The 14,242-nt window shown below is 38.8% G+C and overlaps 1 protein-coding gene across 1 annotated transcript in view; it reads right to left on the bottom strand.

Annotated features, from left to right (window-relative positions):
- The window catches only part of DHX32 (DEAH-box helicase 32 (putative)), a gene marked incomplete at its 5' end in the record, with an annotated part of 28,216 nt that extends 15,902 nt beyond the window's left edge, over window positions 1-12,314 (bottom strand). Inside the window, 6 exons of the mRNA XM_080620746.1 lie at window positions 1,444-1,602; window positions 1,708-1,807; window positions 4,198-4,443; window positions 7,471-7,843; window positions 9,100-9,293; window positions 12,045-12,314. Of these exons, the coding sequence (XP_080476872.1) occupies window positions 1,444-1,602; window positions 1,708-1,807; window positions 4,198-4,443; window positions 7,471-7,843; window positions 9,100-9,293; window positions 12,045-12,314 (1,342 nt within the window). The remainder of the gene's footprint in view (window positions 1-1,443; window positions 1,603-1,707; window positions 1,808-4,197; window positions 4,444-7,470; window positions 7,844-9,099; window positions 9,294-12,044) is intronic.
- Between the last annotated feature and the right edge of the window lie 1,928 nt (window positions 12,315-14,242).

Below are 14,242 nucleotides of genomic sequence, written 5' to 3'. Positions count from 1 at the left end.
TGTCCATGTCAGCAAGATGCTTTCTTCAGCTGCATTATCTCAAAAATACAGACAAAACTTAGAATTCCTACATCTGTGAAATCCTCAAGTGCCTCTAACATTTCGTTCTCTCTGAATGCCAACTGTCTCCATTGTGCCTTTAAATCCAAAAATATCAAATGCTTTTCCTAATGTAACTTCACCAATTCATTCTAAAGAGCAGCGGTCTTCATCCAGTAAAAGCAATAAAATGTCTTAGAATATATTTTCTTGTGTTTAGTATCACACTTTATAAATTCGAGTGGAAGCCAACTGTATTCCACAACCATTTTCCATGAAGGTTTCCTAAATTCAGCACGGGACGTGACTCTCACAAGGCCCATTTACTCTGATCCTCATCACTCATGGGTTAGTGACCACTCAGACTGGCAATGTATTTTCACATTTCTTTTTGGCATGTTTTTGCTAAACAGGCAGACAGGGAAAAGTGGAATAAATGCTACTTAAAAATTCCACTTACAATCTATCGCAACAGCAGGAATTAAACTCTTTATTGCTAACTAATTGCAGTGCACAACATGTAGAAGACAAGCGATCATTCTAAGTTTGTGTATGTAGATGAGGAAAGGGAGGATAATATAAGGATTATTCCTATTTGCACTGGAAAATTATCATAAATGAAGGCAGCAATAGGTCACATGAAACCAGTGAAATCAGTGCTATTCCCTTCACTTTAATGGGCTTCAAATCAACAGCAGAATTTGCAACGGTACTTAGGTTTTGTGGTAGGTCAGAGCAGAGGAGAATACCCTAATACAGGAAAAGCCCTGAAATATTCACTCAGAAAAGTGAAGCAAATAAGCAACCACTTTCTTCACACTCTCCTCTCAAAATTCAGCATATTATTCCCTGTCTAGCACTGAAAGTTTATTTGGGTTTATGTTATAAGCAATATTGTCCTTAAGTAACAGCTTATTGTCAATATGAGGTGGGAGATGCTGGAGGATAAGAAGAAAGCTGATTTCCTCTAAATGTGTCTCCTAGGTAACAACAGTAGTTTATTTGTATTGTCAACTTTTGATTAAAGGAAGGTATTTTGTTAGATATCTGTGCAATGCTTTGTACAACGGGACACAAATTTTCTTTATTGGTCCAAAGAAAATAATATCAAAACCTCGATGAGAGGATACTTGGAATATCGATTTTCTTAAATTTGAGTTTTTTCATTCCAATTCCATTCAGATACTTTATGGCCTTTTCCTGAGCAAACAGTTCATACACCCTGCCATTTTTCTAAGTGCAACTGTGGTATTGTGTACTGTTCTAGCAGGTAAGTGGTAAAAGCAGTGGCAATATTACTACAAGTACTTCAGTAAGGAACAGTAATGTGAATTACAGGGAAAATTTAATCTTTAACTGCAAAAGTAATAATAAAAACGTGGAAAATTGGTGCAGCATCATTACCTGGCCTGTTTATGAAGTCGCAGTGTCCAAAGCCTGCTATATCCATCCTCTTCAGGAAGAGCACCATGCTCGTTAGGTTTGATTCCTGTATTTTGGCTGGTAGATGTGGTTTCATTTCTTTGTATGTAAATTCTTCAGGATACAAGCAGAAGATTTTTCCTGGAAGAGATTTCAGGAAAATCACTCTATTTTGTTTTTTGCACGGCATTGATTCTATGAATAGTTTTGAGCTAATAGATGTAAATTTTGAGCTAATAATTCTACCTGATGAAGACATGCCCAGAATTTGTTTATGCATCTCTGCTTGACTTTTGCTGATAGGCTGCGTTATAACAGAGTCTGCTCTGATTCTAGGATTGTACACCTTTAAATGAAAGAGATATCAAGCATCAGATAAGTAAGTGAAGACTACAAAAATAAGAATGGTCTGTGCTGAACTTTTGTCTAAGTCATTTTACAGAAAGCATAGTAACAGGTTCATTTCTTTTTATAGTGCCTATGTCACCAGCTTGGAAATGAGAGCAGTCAGCACTTTGATCCATTGACAGACACTTAAGTTTTCAATAACTCTGTAAGTAGACTCAAAGATAGATGTGCTTTTCTGAAGAAATGTACCTTACCAGAGCACAAAATGTATAGCATCAAAGAAGATAATATATTTCTTCCATATTCTGATAACGTCTTTTTCCATAACTCCAGATTTTTGTCTCAATACTGAAATCTGTCACTTCAGTACAGGAGACGAGGACTGTATCAAAGATGTAAAATCCCCATTTTATTCTTTTCCTAATTTTACTTCATTTTTATTAAACTGAGGGCCTGATTCACTCATTGTGCTGGCCACCAGATGGTATCCATAAGTGAGACATTGGTACAGATTGTCCAGAGAAGCTGTGGCTGCCCCATCCCTAGCAGTGTTCAAGGCCAGGTTGGACACAGGGGCTTGGATCAAGCTGCTCTAGTGGAAGGTGTCCCTGCCCATGGCAGGGGTTGGAACTGGAGGAGCTTTAAGGTCGCTTTCCACACAAAACATTCTATGATTCTTCCTAGAAATGTAACATCTAGATAAGGCAACTTTCTGGTCATGCCATCTGAATCAACTTTGTCTACTTTAATCAGGGTATTAATAAAAGAAATAAAATGTACTTCAGTGCAGGGGACAAATTTCTTTTCCTCCAGGTAAATTTATGATTAATCCCAGCTACAAGGGTTGTGTGGGGTTTTGCTCTGCACAAAACTTTGCCTGGTCCCTCTGTGTTCAACTGACTTTCACATCCATACAGATTGGATGTGAATTTGACCTGTTGAGGAATGAATATTAGAGGACTACATTTCAGCTGTTAGGACACAATTAATTTAATTGAATTAAAGTGTAAAAATTGCATAACTAATAGAGGTGATCTGTTTTGATGTCCATCAGGACTGTCTTGAAACTGATTTATTCCTATTGCTTCATATTTCTGATTCACAGAAGACTGGAAGCACTGAACTTTACTTTTGGCTTCAGATTAGCATGGAAGTGAGATTCATTTCCATCATCCAGGATGGCTGTCTTTTCACAAGTAAGTGGAGTTATGCATGGTCTAATTGAAACCCTTGTAGTCTTTTGTTTGTTTCACACAAAATACGACAAGTTTTTTTGCTTTACTTGAATCTGAGTTAGCTTATAACCCCCATAGGAGAACCTTTAATTTATCAGCGTTAGACACTGATTTCTTGCAATGAAAATGGAAAGTACTGGTAGTTCCCAAGCCTTCGCCTGAACTTCTTTCAAGGCTTATCAGGATTAATGATCCCTGATCCAAAATTTTAGGAAGACTTAACTTAAATTTTGGCAATTCCATTCTGGATTATATAAAGAAACTCTGTTATATTGTTTCTTTCACCCATTACTGGAATATTTATTTTGACTAGCAAAGCACATAGGACAGTTACAAAGCCTGTAGTAGTGCAGCTTTCCAATTTATGTACTGACTTGCTTGTACATAGTTACTCATTCTCTAGGACATCAGTTTTGTCTAAATGAAAGAAGCAAGTGTGATTGTTTTCACAGCAGCAATAGTCCTGCCTAGGATGGAGTAGAAAATAACAACTGAGGACAGACTTATAATACTTCTAATGAATTGTAAAAGATCAAGATAAATTGCAGTGTTTTGAGGTACTTGGATGGAAGTACATGTTTGGAAGGAGAACAAACAGCATTAAAAGGGAGTGGTTCCCTGTGTGAGCATCCCTTGGCATTAAATCAGCTGTGGTACTACACTGATTACTAAATTATTAAACAAAGCATGAAGTTAGCCTACTAAACCGGGTAATCTGCCAATAGATAGCCAAGAACCAATTGCATTTTGCTCTATCTGTAAGATACTGTAGAGATAATGAGGATTGATAGGCCAAAATTAAGGTAAGGTAGATGTCATTGGTTTGGTGCCCAAATGAGTGGCAGTTTTAGCTGGGAGTGTTAATTGGGGTTTAGAAACTTGAATTTTTTCTTTCTTACTGAATTTAGGAAGTAACTGTGATTTTTTGCTTGTTTTTTTTTGTGTTAGATGCCCATTAAAGTGATTTAAATTTTGTTGATTTGAATGTTAAAAATGTGATAGAATCTGATTTATGAAAGAATAGAGAAATATTTGATCCTCTAGAAACCATTTGAATCAATCTATAAGCTGCACATTTCCCTTTCCCCCACCCTGAAACAAACCTTATGCATAGTTCATCTTTGGCAAACTGATTCTGGTTAACTCAACTAACCTTCCTTCTCTCCACACCGACATCGATGACAAAGGTTACATTTTTAATCCAAATCAAAGACTCTCCAAAGCTTGTGGTGAGCAGCACTTTCCTTCTGTATTTTTTGCAGGATTTCTGCTTTTCTTGATGTGGTTTGGGAATTAGGTCTTGTTTTGTGGGGTATAGAGGAACTGGGATGAGTTCTCCAAGGTCAGGGTTTAAATTGGACTGTTCCTGCCTGATCATTTGGTGAGCTTTCTCTATTTCCTGTAATCAGGAGAAAGATCAATTTTTAGTTTCCTCATGAGTCTGAAAAACAAATTTCAGTATTTAATTGTAAAGCAAAGCTTATTCTAAAATTAATTTTAACTATGTATGAAATGATAATATTTAAATCTTACCTGATTAATAATAAAAGGGAGAAAAGGAAGGGAAGAGAACTACGTATGACAATTTACTGGCTGTATCCTCTAGCTATAGACCAGGGAAGGTTGAACTGGTTTATGAAATGTCTTTTTCCCTTCTGCAAGTTAAAAAATAGTCTTCTCTAGCTTTAATCATATCCAAACCGACCTCCAGGTGAAGATAGATGTGCTACAATATAGTACAGGAGTAGCAAGGCTGAGAAATGATAAAACAGGCACTAAATTTTACACCTATAGAAATATAAGATGCATCCACATCAGTGATTTAGTGCCAAAGAGTTTGGTGCGAATTTGTATGCGTGTAGGGCTGGTTAAATGCTGTAGCAGGTACTCAGGTGCCACACTGGTGTGCCCAAAGTGATTTATCTTCTGCTGGAGCCAAAGTTAGGTACATGGGGTGTCCTGAATAGCAGTGTCCCCTGGGAAATGGCTCTCTATATGTGCATAGTGCACCTCAGCAAGGCAATGGGATTCATAGAAGCCTTCCAGTATCTGAAGGGGGCCTACAAGGATGCTGGGGATGGACTCTTCATCAGGGACTGTAATGACAGGACAAGGGGTAACGGGTTCAAACTGAAACAGGGGAAGTTTAGATTGGACCTAAGGAAGAAATTCTTTACTGAGAGGGTGCTGAGGCACTGGAATGGGTTGCCCAGGAAGGTTGTGAATGCTCCATCCCTCGCGGTGTTCAAGGCCAGGTTGGACAGAGCCTTGGGTGCCATGGTTTAGTGTGAGGTGTCCCTGCCCATGGCAGGGGGGTTGGAACTGGATGATCTTAAGGTCCTTTCCAACCCTAACTGTTCTATGATTCTATAATGGGGTGACCTGCTCTGCTGATGAACGTGTGATGAGCACGGATGCTCCTGGAATCGGAACAGGTCACAGCAAATCCCTGCTCCAACCCTCTCCAATCCCTCCTCTCCCCATCCCTGAAGGGCTGAAACGACAGAATCCTGTGTTTGGGTCACTTGGAAACTACTAGTATGTCCTTAGTCAAATTACAATACATAAAAAGATCAAACTATACAGAAACATCCCTAGTTTGCCTTAATTATAATATTTAAGAAGGTATAAGTATTGTGAAGACTACAATTTGGTTTGTGTTGGTTTTCCTTTTCACTCCCAATTATTAGTAATATCCCTAAACTGTGATAAGGGAGCATCACCTTTAAAACAAAATTCACAGGTCAAATATGAATGGTAGAAGGTTTCTTTTTTGTTATTTTAGTCTTTTTATCTAAAATCATTTATTTTAGATAAAAAAAAAGAAATCATTCACTGATTCATTTTTTTCATGATGATTTCATTTTAATGCATAGAGAAACCATTCGTAGACTTGTGCAGTTTGAAAGGGATTCTTTTCTTCAAAAGCATTTTTATTAGCAGACATCTTTCAGAATTGGAAAACCAGATTGAGTTTCTATTTGAGGGTGGGACTACATTTATAGTAGGTATAGGTTGAAAGGATTCTATACAAATCCATATAAAGATACAGCAGTGGCATCGAATAGCAAGGCTGGCATCAAGATGGGGCATAAATCTTAATGTTTTAGTTTATTCATATCCTTTTTCAGTTTAACAGACAGCTGAGTGCTGGGGAACAGTGAGCCATTAGCAAAATGAAACTTTAAATCACAGTTAAGCAGGAACGCACAGGACACGGGATGTGAACTGTGTGGTAACAGTTCATAATGAGTGTGCTGTTCTTTGTGAGAGAGAAAACTACCTAATCTCTTAACAAACAGCAAGAAAAGAATTATTATTTTAGTATCGTGGGGGATTTGCCCATCAGTTGAAGCAGAAATAAAACTTTCCCCCCAGTTTCTTTGAAGTGAAAGACTCTGTTTTCTCTCTAACATTACCCCTATTTTAAATAGGGGAACTGATACAGAAAATTTACTAGTTCATCAGTTGTAAAATTTGTGTCTCTAAAGTTTACAACTGATTATTAACACTATTACAAGCGCTACATACCCACCCCCCTCTTTGCAATGAAAAGCAGTAGTATCTGAGTAGTTTATGGTAGTTTATCTTTGCTCGTGAGAAGACATTATCTACTGAAGCTAAAGTGAATTTGTTGTTCTAAAGCAGATTTAATAATACAAAGTGGAAGGCTGAAGATCACTATCAGGAAATAAATAATAATTATGATGAATTTATCATAATTTTAAGTCTTAAAATGTTTATTTAATGGGCAAATTGCTTTGACAGCTATAAAGGACCTGATTGTGCAGTCCTGGCAGCAGTGAATTTAGAGTGTCAATGCTGTCTTTAGGGATTCAGAGATGCCACTATTTAGAATAGCCAAGCCCATGCAGATTCCTGGATCATCTGCAGCACCTCCAAAGTGATGTTTGCCTCCTGCTGTTGTGCACGCAAATGGTTGGGAAGTTTGCAGCCATAAGGGAGAATGCACGTGAAAAATCCTTGTAGGCACGTCTGAGGTAAAAACATTCATGAGCAGAAGGACATTTATACAAACCGGACCTGTGTCCTTTCCTGCAGAACAGGGATAACACAAAGTGTCTTATGCCCAATGTCAGAATAGCTTGCAATATATTAACTCCCTGCATCTGTACCCTTTTCCCTGTATATTGCTTTTGCTGCTTTTTGTATCATACAGGAGGATGATAGCATTTCCTTAAGGCTACTGAAAATCTTGTTCCTTGTATTAACGTATTCTGTACAGATAACGCACTGTTATGTATACCATAACTTCTTTGTAGGAAAAGCCTGAAATGATAAAACCTGCTGGCAGTGTCTGAGGTCTTCCATACTGGTATCAAGATATTTATAGGTCCTACAAAAACACAGATGTAAATAATTTCTTGATTAAAATCAGACATATTGAAATTGGTTAATAACTTACTTGTTCACATGCCAGAAAGATGACAATGTCTCCCTTCTCTTTTGAATGGTGTATCTCAAAGAGCAGTCTTAGTGCAGACAGGAAGGGGTCTTTCTGAATGCTGCAAGAGTAGACAACCTCTGCTTGGTGTTTGCTTTCCACTCTTATGAGGGGGATGCTGCCATAATATTGTTGGAGTTTGCTGGACATGTGAGGGGCAGTGAGTATTACCAGCCTTAGTTCTGGTCTTGATAGCAAGACATCTTTCAGGAGGGCAAGTAACGCATCTGTTGCAACGGTTCTTTCATGCACATCATCCAAGATGATAACACCGTAATAATTCAGAAGAGGCGTAGACATCATTTCCCTTTGTAGCATATCATCTGTACAGTATCTGTAACAAACAAACAGAAAACTCTATGCAGATTTGCTTGGAATATCCGAATGTGGCTGTAAGAAATTAATTCAGGATCTTGAGACAGTTTGGTTCTTTCTGTTCTAACAAGAAAGATCTGCTAAGAACAGAGACTCTATTCTGTAGATGTTATCACAGTCTCAACTACATGTTTAAATCCGAGCTACCTGATCTAGTGGAAGATGCCCCAGCCATTGGCAAGGGGTTAGAACTAGATGAGCTTTAAGGTCACTTCCAACCCAAATCATTCTCACATCGTAAGGCTCTCCTCACTTTATCCTTGTTATTCCCTCTGATACTGAAACAGTTTTAATTCTATTGGTTTTGCTCTTGCTCAGCAGGATTTTGGATTCTTGAACCAGGTTTCGATGCGTGAGAGGATAGGATTTGTTTCCCTTTCGTACCAGGAGCAGCTGCAAGAAGGCGTGCTGCAGGATGAGGTTTACAGAGTGATTCATGAAAGGATACACAAAAGGAAGAGCAGCAGAACTTGATCTTTCAGAAGTGGTGCGTATCCTCTTCTCCACTGGCAATCAGTGGCTGGAAAAGAGGTTTAGGATCTAGATCTTGGAGTTTGTGCCTGACATATTAAGGAAGCAGGGAAAATAGATCTCCTGTCTTTCAGAGAAGCTAAAAATCTGAATCCCTCTGTTGCTGCTGTCACCTCCCTGTATTTAATATGTGAAGTGCATTTCTTATCTCTTAAAAATCCTCCTAAATGTTTTTTTTTCCTCTTGTTACTGAATATACCCTTCTCTAGCCATGATTTTTAATTGCTTTTAAATTCCAGCTTTCCTTAGTGATAGATTGTCCCATGTTCTCTTATGGCAATGAAGACTCCTGGAAAATAAAGAAGACACAAGTAGAATGGTATGGGAATTACTGAGGTGCTTAATGGAGTTTTGCACAGATGATAACCTTGCCCACTTAAATCTCTACTACAATTTAGCACAGAATACCTCCTTCAAGCCTTTTACAGCTTATGATTCATCACTAGATCTTTGGTATCTGCACTTTACAATATTATACACCACTTTATAAAGCAATGTTGGAAGTTTATTTTGTTTTCATACTGTATGCAAAGGTCTTTGGCAGCCGTAGCAGTGTTCCCCTGTGGTTGTTAGGTTATCTGTCCTGACCACGTTAGTAGAGCAGTGCAACGAAGGGCTGGAGTGCTGTCAGCTGCAAACAACTCTGAGCTACAGGTTAGTTTGAATTAAAACCCAAACACAAACCTCAGGACAGTTTCAGTTGTACAGCAGCTTTCAAACGGGATGAAATACCCCACTTCATGGCCAACATTGACGTCCATTTCATCAGCTACGCGCAGTGCCAGCCGCACCGCTGTCTGCTTGTGAACCTGGGTGCATACAACTACACCGTGTTGATAGCGGACGGAGAGGCAGTACTCAGCACACCACTGAGGGATCTGTGAATAAATAAGAAAAGATGTATCTGGTATTTGACATGTTTAGCAGAGACTTGAATGCAAAAGAAATAGACAGAACTAATACAACCTGAGCGCCCATTGCCTGACTGCTGCACCTAACAGAAATGATCTGCCCTGATACATGTCAAGACCTAGACTTTCTTCTGTAGTCAAGAGTTGGAGTGACATGGGCTAGGAGGTTCACCTGGGAATTTCCTATTTCTCAACTGGACTCAGATTGGTTTGAATATAGTGCAGAAGGGACAGAATTGGCCTCTGGGGAGCTTGCAGCGCTGGCAGTGTCATTCTTAAGCATCTGCTGATGGATCCAGCACTGTTAATGCAGTTGTTATTGGGGGTTTCTCAGCAGGCTCAGCAGTAAATCTTCCTGTGCTATATCATATTTAGGTGCTTGACATGAGAAACGTGTCCTGAGAAGAAGGAGATTTCAAACTGACAAATGCCATAACAAATATATGTAACTTCAGATTAATTACTCTCTAAGCAAAGACAACTTAAACTGAGCTGCCCCAGAAATGTATACAGTACCTCTCTAATTTATATCGTTACAGTAGAAAATCCACACTAGAAAATATGCATGTGTCAAGAGAAAGTAAAACTACGTTATAAATATTATTGTAGTGAAAGTATTAGGTTTCAAATCCTTGACTTAATCAACATATACAACCTAGGTGCATGAGCCACATACCACTTATGTCTCTATAGTTATTTATGCTTCTAGAAATGTCTAAAAATTAGCCAGCAATGTGTTAAACTTGTTTAAGGACAATTTAAATGGCTATCCTTTCTTAGGAGGGAGTTTAGTGTTACACAAAGTTTGTTTTGTGTAAATTAAAGTCAATAACAAAGGGTTATTCCCTTTTTACTCCAAAAAATATTCCCAGCATGGGGTAGGTGTGTATTCATTTTATAGGAATGCAGAATTCCCAGTGAGAAGTAGGATGTCTCATAGTTCCATATGTGATCTCTAGCAGTGTCCAGCACAAAGTCTCTGGCAGATATGAGATGACCCACAGCAGTAGTTATCCTACAGCTTTACCTGCAAGAGTGTTTTCTCCTGATCCCACTCATAACAGTACCTGGACTTATAAGGCTTGAGAATTCTCTGCTTGCTATGGTAATAGACTTAGGTTGTTCTATATTATTACATCAGAATTTGATAGTCCTAGTGGCTATTTGTGTGTTTAGAGTAAATTGAGATCTTGGCTTCAGTGATGTCTTTTAACCTGAGTTCTGTAAAGTGTGTATCCTCTGAAAAAGCATTTGCTCTTGGCTGAAGTGAGGGAAAGGCCATTACTTCTCCCCGAGTTCAATCCTTCATTCCCTAAGGACTTTTTTCACCTTCTCTTATGACCTGCCTGCAAATGCACTGTATTTCTTTCCTGATATAGCATTAATCAGAACCCAAACACACTGTCTAAGTAAGAATATGTATTGAATCCAAGACAGGCATTGTAGAGTTGATAATTTCCACTCAGTGTTCAGGGTGATGGTGGGCAAAAAAAAGGATAAAATGGCAAGTGTAGAAATTAGGAAGCTTACACTTAGGAAGTTTAGACATTAGGAAGAAACTCTTTACTATGAGGGTAGGAGGTATCTCTGCTTGTGGGAGAGGATTGAACTAGATGATCTTTAAAGTCCCTTCCAATCCAAATCATTTATGATTCTATGACTAGTCATTGTTAAGGAGAAGGCAATGAAATTCTCCAAATGAGCAAGATAGTGCCTAGCCAAATGTAGAAGGAAAGATTTATTTCAGGTTGCATTAGTATTTTATCAGTGAGTCCTGAATATTTTACACTTAGCCTTGGCCTCTCTGAAGGAAATACAGCTGTAATTTCAGTTGGGAAGGATTTCAGCTGATACATTCTGTATTACATTTGAAAGTATGTATTGGATAGGTTTTCAAGTTGAGAAGTGATGTGATACACAGAGCAAAAGTTTATAGTGCGCATACGGGTAGATGCAATAATGTTTTATAGAGGATTTTTCTAAAGTTATGTGTATATTTGGTTCTGAATTTTAAAGTATAGTAGTTAGTGTGTTTGGTCTCTAGTGCTCAGAAAGGGCTCGGTATTTGTAAGTTTAGTATTTAGTACTAAAGAAGTTGTAGTTTGAGATTTCTGTGGGTTGTTTGTGACCCTGTGTCAGACAATTAGAGCCTGAGAAATGTCATTCTCCACTGCTCAGCTTACCCTTAAGCTCAAAAGACATCATCAACCAAATAAAAATGCTTTGTAAGGTAAAAATGTAAAGTCAGTGTCAATTGTTGGTGAGTATTTGCAGAATGTTATTTAAATGCATGCTCTTGTATTTTAAATCTGGTTTTGTCCACATTAATCTTTATTCACCTTCTGTATTTCACTTTCTCTCCCTGGCCTTAATACCTCAGATTACTATAAATGACTGCACATCTGTTTCTATGCTGAGAACTCCTGAACTCAATATGTACATACACCGTGGCTGCACTCTTAACTGGATGTTATTATATGGCAATACCACACTGTACTCAGCGTAGCAACAGGCCACTACTAACAGAAAGCAGATACTAGTAGAATATAAATCTGGATATTGATACAAGTAAAGGACAACACCTGTGAATAGTGAATTCATGGCAAAAAGATTTTGCTGTTTTCAAAATATGTAATGTCAGTAAAATAATAAGTGTGCAACATTAAATGTTCTAATAATAATTAAACACACACCCCCAGCCAAATATGTTGTACTGACCTGGGAGCTCTTGCCAGTCTTAGCATCTCCTGACACAATCACAATTTGATTATGAAGCAAACGTTCCAGAAAAGTCTGTTTCTCTTTCCATACTGGGAGTTCTTCTCTTTCTTTCAGGAGTTTATAATAACGGGAAGAGTAAGGCAAGCCATCAAAAGGATTAAGCTCAAAATCTTCTCCACATACTAGTATTTCCTCTTCATCACCATCGCTGCAGTCAAGTAATTCTGAGAAGCAGTGGATCTCTGGAGAAAGGCTTAAAACCTCCATTTTTCTTACATATATTATTCCCAGCAAAGCCACATTAGTAATGGAAGGAGTCCTTTGTGCACTGATTGATCATTCAGGCCCCCTAAACCTGCGGAAATCCATTTCTGCTTGCTCTAGGATTAGCATTTCCCAGCTCTTCAGTTTAAAAGTTCAGTCTCGGGGTCCAGCTGCCTCCTTAGTGGTCTGTTTGTCACCCTTCAAGTGGTTCAATAACCAAAATAAGCCCCGAGGAAATAGATTTTAAACAATCATCCAGACTCTTAAAAAATAGCAATGATTAAACCAAAAGATGTTAAAGAGAAGCTGAGCAGCTTTTGCACTCTAGCAGCCCTTTACAGCCAGCCCATGAGCACTGGGCAGCGTGTTTGCTCTTGGCTGCTACTGCTCGGCCAGGCTGGAGAATAATTGGGAAAGAGCACGCTGAGCCTGACCTTTATCACTCCTGGCTGCCTGAATAGGAGGCTCTGGAGTGATTGTTGTGATTGCAGAGATGTTAACGTGGCCAGCTAATCCCAGCACAATGGCGTTCACTCCTGGGTGCAGTGAAAACGGGAGGTAACTGCTGCGTGAAAGCGTCCATCGAGAGCAGCCACTCTTCATTTGAAGTTCTTTGCAGTGCTTTAGAAAGTCAGGGTGGTAAAGAGTCATTTTATATCCTCTATCAGCTCTACTTGGAAATATTTTAACGGCTTCTGCTGCAATTAGAAACCTCAACTATACTTAATACATTAAAACAAGCAAAGCGATGCCAATTCTAAGCCTTCAAGGGCACCAGAAGTGGCCTTGAAAGATGAGGGAAGAAAAAACTACTGACGTAAAGTAACTGCAACTCTTAGGAGTCAAAAGTAGCAAAATAGTTTCGTAATCTTGACTGACCTGTGCTGTAACACAAGTATTAAATAACATCATTTATTTCAGTTCCAGAGGCAAGTATCCTCTTGAACAATGGTTCTGATCGTGTCTTGATGAACAGACTGTGAGCACAATGCTCGTGTGCCTTTTCTTTATCGAGCCTTTTCTGCACTAAGTAATATAATAAAAGTTATTGCCTCTTCTTACAGATTTTTCTTGTTTCATAGCTTTGGAACATATTGGCTGCAATGCTATTAATGAATTCTCTGATGACAGCAGCATCAAAAACCATCAAAAAGAAGTAGGAGAAACTCTTTTGTTCAGCAGTCTGAATATCTCAATCCAAATGAGATAAGTCTAATTACATGGTGCTCACAAAACAGGCTGATTCTTGGCACTTAGAGTGGCTGGCAGCAAAGACTGACAGATTGCCCAGTTTGAAGGCCAAAACCAAACGTGATCTTCTGGAGGAGCATTTCTGAAAGGCAAAAGGACTGGGGGGCTTACCTGCCCATTGTCTAGTCTTATGGTACTGCAAAATACACATTGGATTAACCACCAGTGGGGATGTACCTGATGAGGCTTGAGCAAACTGATCTAGAGAAGGTGTTCCTGTCTCTGGCAGGGGGCTGGAGCTTTAAGGTGCCTTGCAACCCAAACCATTCTAGGATTCTATAATACCTGTGAAGATGACAGGAGTTTGGTTTTCATGCTCCGTAACACTGAATTAGGTCACATTAAGCTGAACTTGGAAAACAGTCCTTCCAGTGACCTTGGTGGATCCCTTAATATGTAATGATTTATCTGGTTCTGTGTTACATCCTTCCTGATTTATTGTTGTAAGTTCACTACCATTGAGGTCTCTGCCTTTCTCAAATGTGGTTGAAATCCCTCAATAAGGCATAAACGTCAAGAGGGGACTGAAAGTGCAATCCTACAGAGGATTTTTTCTATGAAATTCATCTTAAAATGACATGACACAAACAGGTGAATTGCTATTACCCTGTGTTCTACTTGGTTTTCACACTCTTGGTAACAGTATGTGCTCTCTGCTTTCCTCAGTTGCAGTATAGGCC

The sequence above is a fragment of the Psittacula echo genome, assembly GCF_963264785.1.
Source record: "Psittacula echo genome assembly, chromosome: 6".
Classification (NCBI taxonomy): Eukaryota; Metazoa; Chordata; class Aves; order Psittaciformes; family Psittacidae; genus Psittacula; species Psittacula echo.
This window is presented reverse-complemented; position numbering and strand designations above follow the sequence as displayed.